The 23,065-nt window shown below is 39.1% G+C and overlaps 2 protein-coding genes and 1 long non-coding RNA gene across 3 annotated transcripts; all 3 read left to right on the forward strand.

Moving 5' to 3' along the window:
- The first annotated feature begins 5,425 nt into the window (after positions 1 to 5,425).
- LOC103514709 lies at positions 5,426 to 7,001 on the forward strand. Its single transcript, XM_008479609.2, has 2 exons — positions 5,426 to 5,477; positions 5,752 to 7,001. The coding sequence occupies exon 2, from the start codon at positions 5,760 to 5,762 to the stop codon at positions 6,999 to 7,001; it is 1,242 nt and encodes a 413-aa protein (XP_008477831.1). The 5' UTR covers positions 5,426 to 5,477; positions 5,752 to 5,759.
- A 4,128-nt stretch (positions 7,002 to 11,129) lies between these two features.
- On the forward strand, positions 11,130 to 16,985 carry LOC113469737. Its single transcript, XR_003393069.1, has 3 exons — positions 11,130 to 11,221; positions 11,423 to 11,794; positions 16,622 to 16,985. It is a non-coding gene; the product is annotated as an uncharacterized LOC113469737 (long non-coding RNA).
- A 756-nt stretch (positions 16,986 to 17,741) lies between these two features.
- LOC103514710 lies at positions 17,742 to 22,396 on the forward strand. The gene is made up of 6 exons (XM_017446329.2): positions 17,742 to 17,919; positions 19,145 to 19,229; positions 20,329 to 20,508; positions 20,985 to 21,153; positions 21,316 to 21,469; positions 21,596 to 22,396. The coding sequence occupies exons 1-6, from the start codon at positions 17,742 to 17,744 to the stop codon at positions 22,276 to 22,278; spliced, it is 1,449 nt and encodes a 482-aa protein (XP_017301818.1). The 3' UTR covers positions 22,279 to 22,396.
- The last annotated feature ends 669 nt before the right edge of the window (positions 22,397 to 23,065 follow it).

A 23,065-nucleotide genomic window follows, 5' to 3' on the forward strand; every position in this document is an offset into this window, starting at 1 on the left:
CCTTCTCTCTTCGATTTCGGGACGATAAGACCATAGCAGTTACAGTTCCCTCTGTCAAACCTCTTAAAAAAAAATTGTTCTCGGCTCCTCTCTGTTTTTCGCCCAAGTCGTGTTTACCCATGTATTTCAAGAAACAGTACCTACTAGCTATTTTAGGGTCTTGGTAACTAACCTAGTTAGTATTTACCTATCTAGAGGAACACGGGAATTTAGACTATAGGTACCTACACCACGTGACGATGGTAGGGAAGCATTTTAGTTCAATTTCTAAATCCGTCCTAACTACCATAGGTATACCTAAGTGCTTTTAGGTGAATTATTTACAGCAGAAACCGCTAGGCAAAACTTCAATGAATCGGCACTGCGCGCTGTGTCCAAATCTGCAAAATGCGCCATTTCTTATCCCACAGGTCCACTTTGGCCTACAGGCCCACCGGCCCACTTTGAATGAAATGTTTATGTGCAATCAATAGGCATTGATACCAGACCCAATTACACTTTTGGCACTCCATTAAGGTAGCTTGCCTTGAAGACATTCCAGATTTCCAGCCACAACAAACCATCAATTACAAACGTCATCTCATTCATCTTGTCAAGACTTCAGCTCATTGGACAAGAAAATAGGAATTGCCCTTCGTTCATAAACGATTGAGAATATGACCTGCTGACGAGATAACGATTAATGTCACATCGATGAATTCATGGGCTCGGAATCTCGGATGGGCCATTCTGAGAGGCCAAATTGAGAATTGAAATGTGAGTTGAGAGGACACGAGGCTAGTAATTGGAGTAGGTATCTTGTGGCCTCACACAATCCAGTCATAAATACTGTTGATAGGGATTTTACTCATAAACGGAACTCAACCGATAAACTAATGCATAATATGAATTTTATTATGTAAATTCGCCTTAATTCTTTATTGGCCTATGGCCATATTTCTTTAGAGTAAACCAGGAGGAAAACCCCTCATCGATGTTAACCAATATTGCGCATGCTGGGATGGCTGATCAACTGGACAATCACGTACTGCTAGTTTTTCCCGGCCCCCCTCAGGCTGGGTAAGGTTAATGTGAGGAGACCGGTAGTTTGTCGCCGAACGGAGGGTAAAACCCCCGTCACTGAAAACCTTAGGAGTTATACAGTGACGTGAAGCCCGTTATCCTTACGTCCTTGGTAAGGAAGTCGTCTTATCTGAGTTTTCTTGAAGAACAATGGCCTCCTGTATCCTGTATCTTTCTCCCAAAATCTTCTAAGGCCAGCCACTCACTATCATGCAGACCTGACAGGCGGACATGATCAGGTCAGGTGTACCTGTCAGGTCTACCTGATAGTGAGTAACTGGCCTGACACGACCGTCCCTAGGCAAAAGTCAGTATGTCGCATGACCACGTACCTATTTCCTGACCCCCTCTGTCATTCTTTGCATTCTAGAATAACTATTATATTATTGTTTACCGTTCTGTCCAGGACACTATGGCGCCCGATCAATTGAGTCAACTTGAACCCTGAGCCCTCAATAAAGTGTGCACTTTTACGTTTCATGTGAATCAGACCTGACGAACGTGAGCGCCCAAGACGAACCGTCTACACACCTGACGAACGAACTGCACGTCAGTCGTAAAATGCGTTTATATCTGATTAGAATGCAAACTGTTTACGGGTTTTTCCCAGGTTTATTAGAAGCTAGAAGCAAGCCTTTGTCTACTACTTTTAAAAGTTCAAGCTCTTGGTTTGTGGCTTACCTAATCTGATTACTTTGGGATCAAGATTATTGGGAATGGAAAATAGCTTTGTATTTCTGTGGTTGTTCCATTTTCTATTACTTTCATTCTTGGTGAATTCTGATAAGTAGGTAGTCGCAGTTGAATATCACTAAAATTCAGTATTCACACGACTTCGGGAAGTCACAGCAACAGACATACATATACACATTACAAAGTACCTATATAAAGACAGCCATATACGAACATGTGACAAAAGTTTTGTAGTTTTTCACTTTTTCCTTCTGCAGTAGACAAGAGAAATAGAGATAGAGAGAAAGGGAGAAAGAAAGGGAGAGGGGAGGAAAGTGAGGGAGATAGGGATAAGGAAGGAAATCGAGAAAGATAAAGAGAGGAAGAGAGAGAGGGAGAGAGTTAGAGAGAGACAAGTGACTTTCAAGTATATTTCAGGGGTTGACGGGGTACGAACTGAAGGTTTTTGCAAAAAGAGATAAAAACTTTCGAGTCTTTTGTTCTCTCTCTCTCTCTCTCTCTCTCTCTATCTCTCCCTTTCTCTCTCTCTCTCAACTCTTTCTGTTTCTCTCTCTCTCACACACAAACTCTCTCTCTCTCTCTCTCACTCTTTCTCTCTCTCTCTTTTCTATTTCAAATGTCTTTTTAACCCCAATTGTTATACCTCGTATTTCTACTGTCGCGCGGTATTTAGCAGCATTATGCTTCTGTCTTTGTCTGTTGTATATGGAGAAAGTTTTAACCCGAAAGTCATTATGGGTTCTCTCTCTCTTCCTATCTCTCTCTCTCTCTCTCCTTTTCTTTCTCATTCTCTCTCACAGGACACAAAGGGTTCCTTCATTCCATCTCTGTCACTCCTTCTTTCAAACTCTATAAATATATTTTCTCCTTCTCCAATTTCCTCTCTTATTTCATTCTATCTCTTTCTCTCTCGCTTCTTCTATCCTTCGGATGTTTTTCCCCTCTTCCTCCTTCCTCTTCTCTCTCTCTCTCTTTCACCCTTTCTTTCTCTGCTTCCTCTCCATTTTTATTCTTTCTTTATCTATCCATTTTTTATACTATTATTTTCCTTATGTTTTTCATTTTTCCTCTCTCCCCCTTCTTGCTTCCTTCATTCTCCTACTTCATCTGCATTTTTCTTTCTCTATCTCTCAATTTTCAATTTTTTTTTCACTATTATTTCCCTCTGTTTCTTCTTTTTTCCCTTTCCTTTCCCTCCCTTCTTTCTTCTTTCATTCTCTTTCTCCTCCCCCTCCCTTTACCTTCTCTCTTCTACTCTCCCCTTTCATTCTTCTTTTTCCCACCCATTTCTCTCACCCCCCCTGTTCACTCCTACACCAACAATATCCGCAATCTAATTTATTCATAGTTCTGACAGCACCAGAGAGAGAGAGAGTGCATTTTGTACGTCTGAATAATGGAGAATATGATTCTTCAGCACTATTTGGTTCGTATAAAAACCAGTGCCGGAGCTAGGCCCGAAATCCAACGGCATATTTAATCCACAAAATTTTGCTTTGAGCTCGATTCCCACTATATTACGCTCTGGTCAGAGTACCTCAAAATATTCTTAGAATTCTTTTTATTTGTAAGATATGAAAATGTAAAAGGAAATTTTGGGAAAATGAGAAGTTGCGTGCGCAAAAATAAAATCAGATGTTTTGACCCTAATAGAGGAAGAGATGCTGGTGTAATACCACATTACAAGTATTACACTCACTCTACGGCACTGATATAAAACCGCTATTATGTGTGAGGTACATCTCTCTGTACTGATTCTATTTTATCCCGAGTATTCCTCATATATCACGTGATACTAGTGTAGGTAATACCACATTACAAGTATTACACCCACCTTACGGCACTGATATAAAACCGCTATTATGTGTGAGGTACATCTCTCTGTACTGATTCTATTATTTATCCCGAGTGTTCCTCATATATCACGTGATACTAGTGTAGGTAATACCACATTACAAGTATTACACTCACCCTACGGCACTGATATAAAACCGCTATTATGTGTGACTTTATTTGTAAAGTATGAAAATGTAAAAGGAAATTTTGGGAAAATGAGAAGTTGCGTGCGCAAAAATAATAAAATCAGATGTTTTGACCCTAATAGAGGAAGAGATGCTGGTGTAATACCGCATTACAAGTATTACACACACCCTGCAACACTGATACACTGATATAAAACCGCTATTATGTGTGAGGTACCTACATCTCTCTGTACTGATTCTATTTTATCCCGAGTGTTCCCCATATACATATCACGTGATACTAGTGTAGGTAATACCACATTACAAGTATTACACTCACCCTACGGCACTGATATAAAACCGCTATTATGTGTGAGGTACATCTCTCTGTACTGATTCTATTTTATCCCGAGTATTCCCCGTATGTTCTACGTCTATTATTCCTATTTCTCGTTTATGCATTTTCCTGCCAGCGTTCCCACGGGTGAATTTTTCATGGAAAATCTTTTCAAATTAATAGGAACACAGTGGGAAATCCAGAGGTTAGATGGAGGAGCATACTTTGGGTATTAATCGGGGACCTTAGTTGGAATATTTTGTATACCTACACACATACCTAGGTTGTAGATTCGTTAATGGTTCACTTCAAAAGAATAGCTAAAATGATGCAACTTTTTCTTAGGTAAGCAAAAACTTCTTCCGCAGGAGTTGTCAACTTTCTGCAAATTTCTTGCACACGGCAACACTGTAAGTGCAGATAAAATTGGAATAAATTGTGCGAGAAAATGACTCGAGGCCTCTTCAGTGTATGGAAGTTAGAATGACACATCCACCACTCACTATTAATGGAGATGTCAGAACTGCAACTTGAACTCTAACTTGGGAACAATGGAATCACGTGTTTGGAGAGATAATAAAGTAGATACTGCATTAAAAATTAAAACATTATGATTACCCTACAGTCCTGCACCATTAAATTTAATGAAAGTTTCCACGTAATTTTAAATTCACAAGTCACTTAATTGAACAAATGAAATGGGTGTTGAGTTTTAATTCGACAATTTTCAGTTTGTTTTCTTGGGAACAATGGAATAACGTGTTTGCAGAGATAATAAAGTAGATAGGTACTGCATTAAAAATTAAAACATTATGATTACCCTACAGTCCTGCACCATTAAATTTAATGAAAATTTCCACGTAATTTTAAATTCACAAGTCACTTAATTGAACAAATGAAATGGGTGTTGAGTTTTAATTCGACAATTTTCAGTTTGTTTTCTACAATAAGTGTCAAACGGGTTGTCCGATTTTGCTGAAATAGATCAGTTGCGCTTACTTGGGTGATGTTTCAAAGTCATAGAGCAGGAAAAATGAGGACCAACGGAATTTTCCTTTTTCTTCTCACTACATCTAGTCATGACTAGATGTAGCTTCCACTACATCTAGTCATGAAAATAAATACCGTTTTCTCAAAAAGTGCCCTACCCTATGAGTCCCTATTTACCTACAGTAGTGACCTACCTACCTATAGGGGAGAAGGGGGCAAGACGGGGTGCTGGGATAAGATGGGGTACCCCTTATAGAGACGAAACTACAAGCGCTATCTGTGATCTGATCAAAGAACTAAAATCCTCTCTTGAAATAATTAGTAAACAAAAGTATGTGCGGTTCTAATTTTTTGCGTGAACGTGACAGTGCTCAGTTGATTGTTTTGACGCCTGGTTTGAAAAATATTGAAATTATATTGAGCAAGTGATTGAGGTAAGATTTCTTTTGTTTTCTTTGTTTCTACTGTTTTAATAACTTTGTATGAATGATTCTCTTCCTTTTTCAACAATAATTTCTCATCTAGCATTTATATATTTTTTTCAATGTTGTGTTTTATATTTAAAAGCTGTGTTGGGGCAAGATGGGGAGTTTTTAAAGGGGCAAGATGGGGTATGCATTAAGGGTACCCCATCTTGCCCCAACTTTTTTTTTTCAGTATAGTTTCAATTTTGTTACTAATTACTTGACATTAATTTTATGTTTTTAGTGTCTACAATGGTGAGGACGTACAAAAGGAAGTCGGATCGAGCGACATGGAGTGATGAGTCCATGACTGAAGCTGTGAATGCATGTGTCAACCAGGTCATGGGGTACCAAAAAGCAGCAAAAACATTTGCTGTTCCCCAGACAACGCTGGAAAGAAAAGTGAAGGCAGCAAGGGAGGCTGTATCCAGACAATGTGCCCCAAAGCCAGTCAGAGGTTCTCTCGGCCCAAAAAAACCTCTGTTCACATCTGCTGAGGAGGATCAACTGGTAGAGTATGTACTTAAAATGGAAGAACGCCTTTTTGGATTGACACCATTTGATCTGAGAACGGTAGCCTTCCAGTGGGCACAGCGCTTGGGAAAACAAGAACTTAAGGGTGACGGAGCACTAGGTCTTGACTGGTATTTTGGTTTTCGTACCCGACACCCACAGCTGACTCTCCGAAAACCCGAAGCAACAAGTGCTGCTAGAGCAGCAGCCTTCAACAAAGTGACTGTTACCAACTTCTTCACACTCTTGACTGATGTAATTGACAGACACGGGTTCACTGGAGAGCGAATCTTCAACTGTGATGAAACAGGGATCTCATGTGTTCCTAAGCACCGCTCAAAGGTTCTTAGCCTGAAGGGAAGAAAGCAAGTAGGAGTGTTAACGTCTCAGGAGAGAGGAAATACCGTGACGGTTGAACTTTGTTACAGCGCAACTGGCCAATATCTACCACCCATGTTTGTCTTCCCGCGCAAGAGGGCAAATCCTCAACTCCTGAATGACTGCCCGCCTGGATCAATAGCCGAATATTACGAGACGGGCTGGATGCAATCAGACATTTTTCTAAAATGGTTCAAAAAATTTGTAGAATGGACCAACTCTTCAATCACCAACCCTTCTCTATTGCTGCTAGATGGACACTTTACGCATACGAAGAACTTAGAAGTCATTGACTATGCTCGTGACCATGGAGTAGTGATTATGTGTTTCCCGCCCCATTGTACTCACAGACTTCAGCCTTTAGATGTGTCATTTATGAAGCCTCTGAGCACTTACTACGACCAAGCTGTAACATCCTGGCTTCGGCAGAATCCTGGGAGAGTTGTCCGTGACTATCAGATTGGAAAATTATTTGGTGAAGCATTCATACGGGCCGCAAATATGTCAACAGCCATTAGAAGCTTTGAACAAACGGGAATATGGCCAGTCAATCCCGACGTGTTCCCGGAAACGGCTTTTGCTCCTTCGGAAACTACGTTTTAGCGCCTTAGCTTTCGTCGAATGGTAATGGAAAAAAAGACATCTTTTTGTATGAGTCATACACCGGTGTGATGCCAAGTTTTAACTGGCTCGTCCTGAACCGCAGTCAATAATTGTGAGGACTTGTGCTTGGTCTTTAAAAGCAGAGAGAACCCTTTGCAGAACTGCCAGCTAGCTGGGCTGGTTAGGGTTAGCTGTTCTCCTCCCTGTTTATAGTCCCACAGCCAGACGCTAGTCTTCTCTCTGTTTAACGTCCGATAGACCAGGGTATAGCAGATGGTCTGAGCGTAAGTGACTGGTCCTAGAATTATGGTCTAACAAACAGACATAGGTACACACAAAACTAAATTAATGCATCTGAGGCTTTCTGTCGCTCTTGAGGACTTGTGCTTGGTTTTTAAAAGCAGAGGGAACCCTTTGCAGAACTGCCAGCTAGCTGGGCTGGTTAGAGTTAGCTGTTCTCCTCCCTGTTTATAGTCCCACAGCCAGACGCTAGTCTACTCTCTGTTTAACGTCCGATAGACCTAGGTATGTCAGACCGTCTGAGCGTGAGTGACTGGTCCTAGAATTATGGTCTAACAAACAGACATAGGTACACACAAAACTAAATTAATGCATCTGAGGCTTTCTGTCGCTCTTAATTTTTCAACTCAAATTTAATCTTTTCAACGCAATGATGATTCTTACGAAAAGAACACAAGAGAGAGAGAGAAAGAGAGAGAGGAGAGAGGAGAGAGAGAGGGAGAGAGAGAAGGAGAAAGAGAGAGGAGGGAGAGAGTAGACAAGCTGACTGTGCAAGTGTGCAGGCAACTAATGATCAGGGGAGATCATCTGGCTTTAGATGACGGTCACCACATAGGGCACACACCATGCCCAGCGTTGCTTAACCTCTATTGTCTGCGGAACGGGTAGGGTAAAGTGGACTAAGGCTAACAAGCTGGGCCCGTCCCTCCGGGAATTATTTAGCCCGTAGTTTATTCGATCAGTACCTATGTATACCTACCTAATTTGTTTAATTGCAAGAAAAACTGTGCCCGTCCGATCTAATAATTAATCCGCCAAGTAATATTCTTAATAATAATGCTGTTAATGTTCACAATGTGATAAGGTAACATCATAATAACACCATGGAGCCGTCATGTTTTACATAATTCTCCATTAGATTGCATATTTTAATTAGCACTTAATAAAATACAAAGACTTACCCACTGCCTGTGGCTATTATTTTAATGTTTTTCTTATTTATGGGGATTATACCTCAAGTTAGTTATTTTTTTCTTTCGAATCATGAAGACGATGAGCAATGGCCATCATGTGCAAGTACCTAGGAGTACCTACTGGATATAGATATCCATTTACTAAGCTGTACAAGATTTAAGTACACAAAGAACTTCTAAACCTCTGTATACCTATTACCTAACAACACATTTCAGCTGAGAACTTATTCACCTCTCTTTTAAGCGTCGTAGGCAGTAGGTACCTCTCTCAACACTAAAAAAAGACACCTTATTTAGACTGTGAGACTAAACAAACTTTTCAGTTTCATCCTATCATTATAAATGAGGTATATATTCTCAATCTTTCCAAAAAGTAACATCTTAAAGAAGGCCGCTAGGAAGGGGGGTTAATATCTCAGCCAAGGGGGCTGAGGGGGCCTTAATCTCTCTGTGAGAGGGCTGAGGGCAATGGCCATTATGTGCAAGTACCTAGGAGTACCTACTGGATATAGATATCCATTTACTAAGCCGTACAAGATTTAAGTACACATAGAACTTCTAAACACTGTATACCTATTACCTAACAACACATTTCAGCTGAGAACTTATTCACCTCTCTTTTAAGCGTTCGTAGGCAGTAGGTACCTCTCTCAACACTAAAAAAAGACACCTTATTTAGACTGTGAGGCTAACTTATTTAGACTGTGAGGCTAAACAAACTTTTCAGTTTCATCCTATCATTATAAATGAGGTATATTCTCAATCTTTCCAAAAAGTAACATCTTATAGAAGGCCGCTAGGAAGGGGGGTTAACATCTTAGCCAAGGGGGCTGAGGGGGCCTTAATCTCTCTGTGAGGGGGCTGAGGGGGACTCAGTACCTCCGTCAGCTTTGAAATGTTGAGATGAGCTGGAACGTCATAATTTTATTTATTAAAATTTCGGGTGTTGTGATTCACGCCATGATATTTCATACACCATTGCCTCCACTATGACGTGGAAATACTCAGGGTGTCTCGTAAAACGTGGTGTAAATAATTTTATTTTGTAAATTTCTATTTGTTTGTAATTTGTTTATTTGCATCAATTATAGATTACAATATTACAAGGGTAAATACACGAAAGAAAGTGTAAAATGGAAAACTCTATGTCTATGCCTACTCTTGAATAAGTCTTTTTGCTATGCGTTAATTAGCCTCTTTCCCCAATCACCAGAGTTCTCTAAAGGTGTGTCCAGACATAGTCGATCGAAGACGAGGTCAATCTAAGTTATCGAGGCTGTGTGAACGGTTCAGTCGACCTCCATCGACGGCCGGTCGACTATGTGTGGACACACCTTAAGGCGCGGGGTCGTACGATGCTAGGCTTTCATTAATTTGGATTTTCAGGAGCCATTGCTATTAAAAGTGGCACAACTTAGCTTGAAATGTGCGGCGGGCTTAACGGTAAATATTTCTTTTGTTTTATTTTTCCATTATAACTTTAAACATATTCCCTTTCGTTAGAAACCGATTTCAATAAAATCCGTTTTCATTTCTTTGAGATATAGGCCGTCAAATTTCAGGTACCCCGTCTTGCCCCCTTCTCCCCTACCTACTACATATATTCATAACATACCGTACATTGTTTAAAATTAAAATACCTACCTAGATAAAATAAAAACATGACATGATGATTTTCCGATTGTTAATCTGGATGATGATGGCCTATTATTTATTTAATTATCTACAATTATAATAATATTGTTTGTAATTATAATAAAATTATCGTAAAAAATATTCATCACAAGCTAGTCCATGGCGCCCGAACATTGCGTTAGAAGGTAAGTTGGTAAGTAAATTACTGCATGGGGAGTTTATTATAGCCAGAGCTTACAAGCTATACCAGACAAAATACATGCTAATATAGTAGAACTTAGTCTGGAATATGGAAGTGGAACAAACAATACATGATGGGTTGTTAGATCCGGCAAGTTGTACAAAAAGTTTAATGTTATGGAGGTAATAGAAAGTAAAAACGGTAGATATTGTAAAATTGTAAATTTATTCTTGAACTCTCAATCGGTAATAAATAAAGTGAAAACAATATTGTGTTAGGCAAGGTACCTATATCTTATCTACTTTAAAATGTTATGACTTGCCTCGGATTGGACTAACCACCAATCTCGAGATCCGTAGTCAACCGCGCTAACCACTAGGTAGGTACATAAGTACACTATTACCTATGTTGTACTAACTAACTATTGTCTTGAAGAGACTGAGTGCACTTCAAAGCAGTAGTAAGTGATGTTTATCACTTGTCCAAATACCAACCATGCACGACGTTACTTAACTTCAGTGGTTCAATGGGAAAGGTGCATTCAAAGTGATACAACCATTGACTTGAACTTGAAAATTAGTGGATGTGCTAAATGCACTTTACCCGTATGTCTAGAAATGCTTCGATATAATGCGCCGTGATATTGTTGAGAATATTTGATTATGCAATGTGCCAAGCATTTTAAACGTTCCTTGTTCAATTCCTTCATTAATCCTAGCTCTTAGGTACTATTGTTCTCGCTGATGAATGCTCAGAGTAAAACTTGTCCAAGTGTTTTGCGTCCTAGTTTTACAACAGGTGTACTCTGAAGCATATACACTATGCTCTATTGATATTGACTGAAATACTGAAACACAGACATAGTGGTCAACTGGAACAGCACTGGAAAACAAGATGATTGGAAAGCTTTTGTGTTATTTAATACCTGTTAATAAACAATTAAACAACCTGTCTCCGTTTTCCAGACGTTGGTACAGATTTAAATAGGAAAAGGCTAGGAAGAAGAGGAAGAGACACCTACAGATTATGGTTCATTCATGAGCTTGGTAGGAATTCAACTAGGTGGCATTAACCCCGATTGGCCTTAGCAGCAAAAAGTAGGTGCCTTTTAGTTGTCAGAATAATTAAAAAATCATGCCTTGTAGTAGTCACTGTAACTATAGGTGATATACAGGGTTATCGCTTTCCAGGTGTCCTATTAGTATCAGGAGATACCTACAGATTATGGTTCATTCATGAGCTTGGTAGGAATTCAACTAGGTGGCATTAACCCCGATTGGCCTTAGAAGCAAAAAGTAGGTCCCTTTTAGTTGTCAGAATAATAATTAAAAAATCATGCCTTGTAGTAGTCACTGTAACTATAGGTGATATACAGGGTTATCGCTTTCCAGGTGTCCTATTAGTATCACCTATGATAATATCATTATCTAATAGAGGAACTTGGTCCTCGATCGGACCCACTATGTAGTTCTAGACCCAAAGGTCGATTTGCTCTGACTTCTTTTTTATCTGTTCCCGATTATGTATAACCGTTCTCCCTTCTCTTATCGGAACGTTGTTTTCTACTCTTCTCAATACAACAGTTATCACAGGAATTTTCACTCGCCTCTCGGTTTTTTTTCTTAGTTTTATTAGTGAGAAAAATACTTTTTTCTCTGAATGGTAGTGTGGTTTGATTGGAATAAAATTGACAGTGTTATTTTTGTGTGTTTCACTAACTTCGCCATTTTCCACAGGTGTTTTTCCATCAATTCCACTCACAGGTAAGAGTTTCACAGCAGACGATATAATAATATCGTTTTTTCTGATGCAATTTGACCTTTTCCTTTGTTACTGCAGGAAATTCCATAATTTATTTCGTTCAATTTGATCTGAGTCATAATCAAAAAAAAAAAAAAAAATTGTTGGACTGATTGCACGAATAGGGATCTGAAATCATTTGTAGAAAACTTGAAGGTTGTAAAAGGAAGAATGAAAGTAATAGAAAATGGAACAACCACAGAAATACAAAGCTATTTTCCATTCCCAATAATCTTGATCCCAAAGTAATCAGATTAGGTAAGCCACAAACCAAGAGCTTGAACTTTTAAAAGTAGTAGACAAAGGCTTGCTTCTAGCTTCTAATAAACCTGGGAAAAACCCGTAAACAGTTTGCATTCTAATCAGATATAAACGCATTTTACGACTGACGTGCAGTTCGTTCGTCAGGTGTGTAGACGGTTCGTCTTGGGCGCTCACGTTCGTCAGGTCTGATTCACATGAAACGTAAAAGTGCACACTTTATTGAGGGCTCAGGGTTCAAGTTGACTCAATTGATCGGGCGCCATAGTGTCCTGGACAGAACGGTAAACAATAATATAATAGTTATTCTAGAATGCAAAGAATGACAGAGGGGGTCAGGAAATAGGTACGTGGTCATGCGACATACTGACTTTTGCCTAGGGACGGTCGTGTCAGGCCAGTTACTCACTATCAGGTAGACCTGACAGGTACACCTGACCTGATCATGTCCGCCTGTCAGGTCTGCATGATAGTGAGTGGCTGGCCTTAGAAGATTTTGGGAGAAAGATACAGGATACAGGAGGCCATTGTTCTTCAAGAAAACTCAGATAAGACGACTTCCTTACCAAGGACGTAAGGATAACGGGCTTCACGTCACTGTATAACTCCTAAGGTTTTCAGTGACGGGGGTTTTACCCTCCATTCGGCGACAAACTACCGGCCTCCTCACATTAACCTTACCCAGCCTGAGAGGGGCCGGGAAAAACTGGCAGTACGCGATTGTCCAGATGATCAGCATCAGCCATCCCAGCATGCGCAATATTGGTTAACATAGATGAGGGGTTTTCCTCCTGGTTTACTCTAAAGAAAAATGGCCATAGGCCAATAAAGAAATAAGGCGAATTTACATAATAAAATTCATATTATGCATTAGTTTATCGGTTGAGTTCCGTTTATGAGTAAAATCCCTATCAACAGTATTTATGGCTGGATTGTGTAAGGCCACAAGATACCTACTCCAATTACTAGCCTCGTGCCCTCTCAACTCACATTTCAATTTGGCCTCTCAGAATGGCCCATCCGAGATTCCGAGCCCATGAATTCATCGATGTGACATTAATCGTTATCTCGTCAGCAGGTCATATTCTCAATCGTTTATGAACGAAGGGCAATTCCTATTTTCTTGTCCAATGAGCTGAAGTCTTGACAAGATGAATGAGATGACGTTTGTAATTGATGGTTTGTTGTGGCTGGAAATCTGGAATGTCTTCAAGGCAAGCTACCTTAATGGAGTGCCAAAAGTGTAATTGGGTCTGGCATCAATGTCAATGCCTATTGATTTCACATAAACATTAATTTCGTATAAAGGATCTCTTATAACTCCAATAAACTCATTCAGAGTTCACATTTTAGCAAAGTAACAGGTGAATTGGTGGAAAAGAAACACATTCATTCATAACATTTCTATCAATGACCGGCGAGACAGCTTTATCAGGAAAGAGTTAAAATGATTTTAATGAATGAGTTCATGTAATGAATTTTAATGAATGATGATTTTAATAAATGAGTTCTTAGAGAAATGGACGAAATTTTGATAAATATTTCATTGATCAAAATGATCGGTGTCTGCTGAATGGGACACACCCAATGCGGATTCTCAACAAGGTTAAAGTATTGGGAAGTATATTGAGTAAATAACTCCATGTTTTCAGTGTGAGAGAAACAATCAGTATAAATTTATTGAAGGACAGCCCAAAGTTTGGATTGCCAAAATGACACAGCATACTTTTCAGACAGAATTGTTGGTTATTGAATTTGAAATTAAATTGAAATATTCATGTCAAGAAGTACAGGTGGTTTAACTAGTTGATATTGTATCTTCATGGTGGAGAGCTATAGATCAATCCTCATTATCTCATTAACTTATACTTCTAGAAGATGTACTGAAAAGTCCCTTTATCCCCGCAATCCATGGGATTTTATTAGGATAATAATATTCAAAGTTGTTGAGGAAAAAACTCAAGTAGGAGGTACCTACCTAAGGTACAATACATTTCCACTAGCTCGAACACATTTCTGATAAGAAAACAAATATATGCCCAGTGCCGTAGCAGGGTTCAAAAACAGGTGTGTAGGTACCCGTCTTAGGAGATCTGCTAAGGCCTTCAGTGACGGGGTTTAACCCTCTATTCGCTGAGAGCTGCTACCCACCTCCTCATAATGAATACCCTCACCAAGTCTGAGTGGGGCCGGGAAGAGCCATATCAATCAACACCCAACATGAAGCAACATTCAGCACTCTTCAAAGATTTTTTTATTGGATTGATATGGTCTTGAATAAAAACAAGTTGCTTTGAAGCGTGGTTCACTGCAGAATGCTTCACGTTGGCTTAGTGGGCTGATCCTTATATAGTCCCCCCCTATCCTTACATAGCCTTCCATAGTACATACTGCTGTGACATTTGAAGGTTCTGGGATGTAGGAGTGTTGAAGATGTTGGGGATATTTGCTCAAACTGAGGGGGATTGATGGTCTTTGGTCGGAAAGTTATTGAGCTTCCCGGGTTGTCCTGGGGCGAAGACCCAACCATCGTGAGAACGTCCATAATGTAAGTACTAGCCTTCGAAGGCTCATAGTACCTACTATCTTGTGGCACAGTCCGAAATAACGTTCAAATGGTGTAAGAATGTATTACATATATGCTACGCCGCTGTGCTTCTCAGTAGCCTTACACCTAATCTTACCGAACTTTGGTCGGAATTTAGAATCCAACCTCTCTCAGTTTGTTCAACTGTTGAAAACACAAGTCGGACACCTCACATCGTCCTCTCACTGGACCAAGTTTGTGAAGTGATTTCTGTTGAAATTTGCACAAAAGTGGATCACCTATATGTTTTCTCACAAAAAGTGAGAGAATGAGTTAAGAATGTTTCTGCACAAAAAGTGTTCGGGCAATAAAGGTGAGCTATCTCCTTATCTTATTTTGAAACAGAACTCGAATATGTGTTTCCAATGTTTCTCTGAAAAATCTGTCTGAAATCCTGGAGTAGGTACATCTGTCCTAAAAGTACTGAGGATTTGAAAAGTAGAAAGCCAAATTTCTCAGCAAAAGATCCGTGACTCAAACAATAAGACTTGTCACTTCTTAAGAGCGAAGGCTGACTAGCTTGGTAGCTTGATGTTGCCGATATACCTAATCGTAACAGGCTGAGGGTGCTAGTAAGATCAAAGCGATCATAAGCTAAGGGGGCGCTAGTAATGATATTGTACAACTTTTCAATTTGAAAGGTATGTACAGGTCCAAGGTTAACTCAAGGGCTAAGGGTACCATTCACCATTCTTATCATCGGAAATGGCTCACGTTTTTTGGGCGAAGAAAACGATCAAAATACGAGCTACTCCCTAAGCCAGCTCAGCCCTAAACGTTACTAATCAAGTTATATCTTTTCATTAAGAGGTCAATGAAAATAAGCTTGATAATCATGGAACCCCAATTCTTATCATCGGAAATGGCTCACGTTTTTTGGGCGAAGAAAACAATCAAAATACGAGCTACTCCCAAAGCCAGCTCAGCCCTAAACGTTACTAATCAAGTTATATCTTTTCATTAAGAGGTCAATGAAAATAAGCTTGATAATCATGGAACCCCGATTATATAAGTTGAAACAGATTAATTTATCGCAAACTAGGCTTGTCGAGAGAGGAGACTGATGTGGGACTAATAGCTAAGGGAAGAGAACTGGCAGTTTCAAAAGGTTCTCTGCTTTTAAAGAATAGGCACAAGTCCTCACGATGGTTGACTGCGGTTCAGGACGAGCCAATGAAACACGGCTAGAGACCATCACGCTGGTGTATGGCAGAAAAAAAGAAGATATACTTTATTTATTCTGCCATCACCATTCGACCACAGTTGAAGCCGCTACAACAACAGAGAGGAGATTGATGGTGCTCTTTTTAGGCGGGACCAGGGGCTTGTTCCACGAGCTACTTTGCACTCCCCATTGTTTACTCCACGAACCACGTGTAGAAAATGTTGACAAAGAGTACGACGTTTTTTCTACGCGTGGAGTAAACTCGTCCTATAGAGTTATATATGTAGAGGAACAAACCTCCATGGCCTAAACCTGTTCTCACACAATGAAAAACATTTGAATCATGTGATACAAGAAGTGTCTCAGCCACACCCTATAACCTTTGAAAAAATAGTTTTTAGGTTTAGGTCCTGTTTAGGTCCTAAACAGGTCCTGTTCTCACACAATGAAAAACATTTGAATCATGTGATACAAGAAGTGTCTCAGCCACACCCTATAACCTTTGAAAAAATAGTTTTTGGGAATTACTAATTGGAATTAGAATTAGTACCCAGTACGTCTACGTACTTCGAGAGTTGTATTTCACAGAATCCAGAATCTGACTCATTCTTATGACAGGTAGTTTGCGAATTGCGATACAATGGACAATTGTTGGGCATAATGAACTTTGATCTGGATGTTACTTTGATTGTTTTTCCTAAATGATTGATACTTTTTTTAATGAACAATCTGAAACACTTGTGATTTCTCATGAATTGACCATTTTGACTGTTTCAGATGACGCATGTTAACTCATGACGTAACAAACTTCATTCACAATCTTTTGCATTTCGACCGAGGCGAGGAAAGGAAAACATCAGGCAGTTTCGACGTGAGATAAGAAACACTCCAATGATAAAGCTGTGCTAGAGCTAGATAACATACAAAAGAACAACAATTCCAAACAAAGAGAACATTCGAAATTCCGCGCAGACTGTTACGAAGAGCGGCGGACTGTTCTTCAGAAAGATACCTTTAGAGTGATTGTGTTTTTTTTTGCCAGACGCCAAACGCTTTGTGTTTTTTGCCTCAAATCAAACTTTACTGGTGTTCGGATTTTAAAAGAACCTGTGTGCTTTTCTAATTTCATAAAACTGAGTATTTCTTAAACAATTGTGTTTTTTTTTCCAGACGCCAAACGCTTTGTGTTTTTTGCCTCAAATCAAACTTTACTGGTGTTTGGATTTTAAAAGAACCTGTGTGCTTTTCTAATTTCATAAAACTGAGTATTTCTTAAACCTTTTGTAAAAGTAATGAGATAAGTTCATGTAAAATGGAAGGAGTTAAATAAAATGGAACAGTTTAAAATCAAATTCTTGAAGTTTGCTAGGGCATATAAACTTTCAAGTTATTTTGTGTCATAAAAATAAAAACTAATCACAATTCAATTATTTGGAAATAATACTGACGTCTTTTGAAGTAAATAAAAACTTTTTGATGTTAAATGTGACTTTATTTAAATTATGTAAGTAAATCAAATTAGTGCTTCGACTAATTCCTGTTTTGGTGTTAATTAATTACAAAGGAATTCGTGAACTAATAATTTTTTTTCTGTAAAAGATCAATGTTTCCAAAACGCATTTCAGTTTTTGTCGATAAATTTCCATATTGTTTCACAAAGTCGAGAGAGCAATTCCTGGACACCTATTGGCACAGAATAAGTTGCAGACCGTTTCAGTGAAACAATCATCCGAGTGATTTTTAAGCTTTTAATTTTCCTAATTGTACTTGTAAGATAATTTTTATCGTCAAAATGTCGGTCATTTCGATGAGAATTTGTTTCGCTCTATGTGTGTTAGGGTTTCTATGTTTAATCAATGTTTCGTTCGCATTCACGGCATCATCTTTACATTGCGCGATGCGGCGGGAGATCAACCCATGCACCTGTAAATGTCGCACCTCACCTATAAGTCCTATTGTAGTTGAATGCGAGAAAATGACATCGTTCGGTCAGGTGGTAGATGCGTTACAAGACCGGTTTGGAAATGACAGCATCAGTCTGAAAATTGCTGTCTCTAATCTCAATGACCTCCCAAGTAAAACGTTCCAGGAATTGGGATTACAAATCGTCAACATCAATGTCAATGCCTATTGATTTCACATAAACATTAATTTCGTATAAAGGATCTCTTATAACTCCAATAAACTCATTCAGAGTTCACATTTTAGCAAAGTAACAGGTGAATTGGTGGAAAAGAAACACATTCATTCATAATATTTCTATCAATGACCGGCGAGACAGCTTTATCAGGAAAGAGTTAAAATGATTTTAATGAATGAGTTCTTGTAATGAATTTTAATGAATGATGATTTTAATAAATGAGTTCTTAGAGAAATTGACGAAATTTTGATAAATATTTCATTGATCAAAATGATCGGTGTCTGCTGAATGGGATTCTCAACAAGGTTAAAGTATTGGGAAGTATATTGAGTAAATAACTCCATGTTTTCAGTGTGAGAGAAACAATCAGTATAAATTTATTGATGGACAGCCCAAAGTTTGGATTGGCAAAATGACACAGCATACTTTTCAGACAGAACTGTTGGTTATTGAATTTGAAATTAAAATAAAATATTGATGTCAAGAAGTACAGGTGGTTTAACTAGTTGATATTGTATCTTCATGGTGGAGAGCTATAGATCAATCCTCATTATCTCATTAACTTATACTTCTAGAAGATGTACTGAAAAGTCCCAAGAAGATATACTGAAAAGTCCCTTTATCCCCGCAATCCATGGGATTTCATTAGGATAATAATATTCAAAGTTGTTGAGGAAAAAACTCAAGTAGGAGGTACCTACATAAGGTACAATACATTTCCACTAGCTCGAACACATTTCTGATAAGAAAACAAATATATGCCCAGTGGCGTAGCAGGGTTAAAAAACAGGTGTGTACCCGTCTTAGGAGAACTGCTAAGGCCTTCAGTGACGGGGTTTAACCCTCTATTCGCTGACAGTTGCTACCCACCTCCTCATAATTAATACCCTCACCAAGCCTGAGTGGGGCCGGGAAGAGCCATCTCAATCAACACCCAACATGAAGCAACATTCAGCATTCTTCAAAGATTTTTTTATTGGATTGATATGGTCTTGAATAAAAACAAGTTGCTTTGAAGTGTGGTTCACTGCAGAATGCTTCACGTTGGCTTAGTGGGCTGATCCTTATATAGTCCCCCCCTATCCTTACATAGCCTTCCATAGTACATACTGCTGTGACATTTGAAGGTTCTGGGATGTAGGAGTGTTGAAGATGTTGAGGACATCTGCTCAAACTGAGGAAAGTTATTGAGCTTCTCGGGTTGTCCTGGGGCGAAGACCCAACCATCGTGAGAACGTCCATAATGTAAGTACTAGCCTTCGAAGGCTCATAGTACCTACTATCTATTGTAAGAAAATCTTGCATGCTCTGCATTAGTGAAACTCATTATGCGCCTCATTTGATTATCTCTCATTGAGTTGGCAATTAATTGATGGAAATAAATCAGCATATTATTACCTAGGCTTGCTATCAGCAAGTATTTTTAGAGGAGAAACAAACGGACACGCGGGTTAGTGGATCTTTTGATATTAGCCGCCATAACATTGATAATAAGAGTTGCCTAAGTAGATATTGGCGGTGCCAGATGCATTTGTGCATCTCAAATATTTCTAATAACATATTCCTAAATAGGTAGGTAATAGAGGTATAACAAAAAGGAAAAGAACAAACACGGACAAACAAAACTTTTCCGTGAAAAACATGTTCATGTAGGCACTTGAATAGGCATTGGATATGCATAGTTGCATTCCAATTATGTTTTCTTGGAAAATATTGATAGGAAGGTAACCTTATTGTACCAGATTTCACCAGTAAACTGGTGGTAGATAGGTGTACCAGACCTATTGTTACGGACACCTTGGAAATTAGACAATGAAGAAAGTTGGGACTTTCAAAGACCTAAAGTTAGAGGAGAGTTAAAACAATAGGTACTTAAGTAATGAAAAAGGCAAAGATCATTCAGACATTACCTACAATTTGACCAAACGATTTGACCAAACGATGAAAGGTTAAAGTTTCTTGTCTGCCTCCTGGCTGATTTCAAAAAAATATTTGGTAGTAATAACACTTCAAGCCCCATTGGGGTCCTCTTGGGTACCACTGTTAGGTAGGATGCAAAAACTTTCACATTTGCTCAACTTTATATGTAATATTATTATTATTATTTTTTTTTTTTTCAATCTACGTATTATTTTTATTGCATTTCTATAATTAATTTAAGAGGGCCTAGCCGCACCCCTTAACTTGTTTCAATCGCCCTGAAACTTAGGCTACCTTTATTTCTGCAAAGGCTGATCACTTTGGAGGTAGGCGCAATCGAATTTCCGACATCGATGTTTTAAAAACAACCTAGTATGTATAATACACACTCCTATTTCCATCTGTTTTGTTTCTTCTGTTTCAGTATCTTACATGAGGACGTATTTGCAGGTCTGCAGAATGTGGTCGATTTGAGTTTCTCCGACAACATCCTACTCGATGTCCCGTCTCATATTTTGAGACGAATGCCGTACGTTGAATTGATAGACCTTAGCCGAAACCGGATCACATCTTTGACAGCGGACGATCTAAAGGTTAGTGCAAGGTAATTTCCTAATTTGACAATTAAAACAATAGATACTTAATGAAAAAGGCAAAGATCATTCAGACACTACCTACAATTTGACCAAAAGATGAAAGGTTACAGTTTCTTGTCTGCCTCCTGGCTGATTTCAAAAAATATTTGGCAGTAATAACACTTCAAGCCCCATTGGGGTCCTCTTGGGTACCACTGTTAGGTAGGATGCAACGACTTTCACATTTGCTCAACTTTATATGTAATATTTCTTTTTTTCAATCTATGTATTATTTCTATTGCATTTCTATAATTAATTTAAGAGGGCCTAGCGGCACCCCTTAACTTGTTTCAATCGCCCTGAAACTTAGGCTACCTTTATTTCTGCAAAGGCTGATGACTTTGGAGGTAGGCGCAATCGAATTTCCGACATCGATGTTTTAAAAACAACCTAGTATGTATAATACACAATCCTATTTCCATCTGTTTTGTTTCTTCTGTTTCAGTATCTTACATGAGGACGTATTTGCAGGTCTTCAGAATGTGGTCGACTTGAGTTTCTCCGACAACATCCTACTCGATGTCCCGTCTCATATTTTGAGACGAATGCCGTATGTTGAATTGATAGACCTTAGCCGAAACCGGATCACATCTTTGACAGCGGACGATCTAAAGGTTAGTGCAAGGTAATTTCCTAATTTCATGATAGGAAGGTAACCTATTATACCAGATTTCACCAGTAAACTGGTGGTAGATAGGTATACCAGACCTATTGTTACGGACACCTTGGAAATTAGACAATGAAGAAAGTTGGGACTTTCAAAGACCTAAAGTTAGAGGAGAGTTAAAGACAAAGATTTCCACGGCCTGCCTGTCCTCTGCAAGGCAGATCTTGCCCACAATAACATCAAAGCCATCAACATTCAACTGGCGCTCAAGACTCAATGTCAAATCTTTGGTCTGAATAGTACCCTACGGATATACTTGGAAGGTAAGAGTCTGGTGATTTGGTGTGCTGAGGTAAAGTCATTATAAATTCAGGATGTGAAAAATTTACGTAAAATGATTAAGGTAATATTTTAGATTTCCAAGTAATTCTCTCTGTATTGGTTTCCAGGTAATCCAGTTCTCTGTGACGACAGCATGCGAGCAGTGATTGATGCCATGGAAACTATAAACAACAATACGAAAATACATGGAGAAACCATATGCCAACCGGATAGTAACGAAACAAGTACGACTACTACTACAACAACAACCACTACACCAGAACCTACACCTGCTCCTACCAGCACAACTACTCAGAGGAGCACCACATCTACCACAACACAAACACCAACCACCCCCATACAAGAAGAATACACAGAAACCATCACCTTGGAATTACCACAGCCAGTGGAAACCAATAATCAAATACCGGTCCAAGACAATCTGGAAAAAGAAAAACAACCGGACGTAATACGCACCCCAGACGAAAGAAAACGCACATTAGATGACAGAGTAGAAGAGACTAGGAACATGCCTGAGGAAAGACTCATCGAAGAAGAAATTTTAAACGAGAAAGTACCAGAGGATATCGTGTCAGTTATAGATGCCAAGATCGAAGCAGAAAAGACCCCCAATAGAATTCCAACTGCAGAACCAGTCACGGAAATACCTCCTAGAGTTGTTAATCCCCCGATAGCAACCATTACAAAACTATCTCCTCTATTCTCAGCATTAGGACCTGACAATGTTGCCTACGTGGTTGATAATACAACTGATGTGGAATTCGATTCTATCAGTGTGATAAAGAATTGAGATGTGTATAGAAAGACCTGTTGGGAGTAAAATTTATACTGTACATAGACTATATTTCAACATATTGGACACAAGCTATGCTCATAGTATTGTGTCTCATCGAACCAATTGTAAGCAAATGCAATTAATTAAGCATTTTATTAAAAAGCACAAAAAATAACGGATGTATATAAGTAGATAGTAAAAGGTACTACGGAATTCAAGGCTGTTTCGTTTGTTATCAGATCGTAATTCTCTCGGGTCGTTTGACCGCAAGTGGCCATAACTGAAACAGGAAAAAGCAGGGCATGAGACGAAGGCTCGCTATTGCCACTACTTTGTTGCCAGCCTAGTTAGCTTGGAGGGTAAAGCATCTACCTTCTACCTTGTAAGCGCTAGGTCGCAGGTTCGATTCCCACCCGGAGCGGATTTTATCCAGGACGGATAAGGTTCGTTCTCGGGACAGCTGACTTTCTTCTATGCCTATGAAGAAACGAAGACCTTCCACTCAAGAGATTGAAAAACAAAGTTATTTGTTGCCGGCCTAGTTAGCTTGAAGGGTAAAGCGTCTACCTTGTCGCAGGTTCGATTCCCACCCGGAGCGGATTTTATCCAGGACGGATAAGGTTCGTTCTCGGGACAGCTGACTTTCTTCTATGCCTATCTTCCCTCTCTCTTCGCTTTCGGGACGATAAGACCTTAGCAGTTACAGTTCTCTCTATCAAACTTCTTGAAAAAAAAAGTTATTTGTTTAAACAAAGTTTTTTAAATCCACCTCGAAATGACGCTTTAAATTCTTCTTTCAATA

Source organism: Diaphorina citri, unplaced genomic scaffold (genome assembly GCF_000475195.1).
Source record: "Diaphorina citri unplaced genomic scaffold, Diaci psyllid genome assembly version 1.1 scaffold1206, whole genome shotgun sequence".
NCBI classification, from domain to species: Eukaryota; Metazoa; Arthropoda; class Insecta; order Hemiptera; family Psyllidae; genus Diaphorina; species Diaphorina citri.

Excerpts from the sequence above, each read along its gene's own strand:
- LOC103514709 (XM_008479609.2), top strand. The coding sequence starts at position 5,760 with ATGGTGAGGACGTACAAAAGGAAGTCGGATCGAGCGACATGGAGTGAT.
- LOC103514710 (XM_017446329.2), top strand. The coding sequence starts at position 17,742 with ATGCGGCGGGAGATCAACCCATGCACCTGTAAATGTCGCACCTCACCT. Across the intron at positions 20,509-20,984 it reads GATCTAAAGGTTAGTGCAAG|TATCTTACATGAGGACGTAT; the intron begins GTAATTTCCTAA and ends CTTCTGTTTCAG. Across the intron at positions 21,470-21,595 it reads CCTACGGATATACTTGGAAG|GTAATCCAGTTCTCTGTGAC; the intron begins GTAAGAGTCTGG and ends ATTGGTTTCCAG.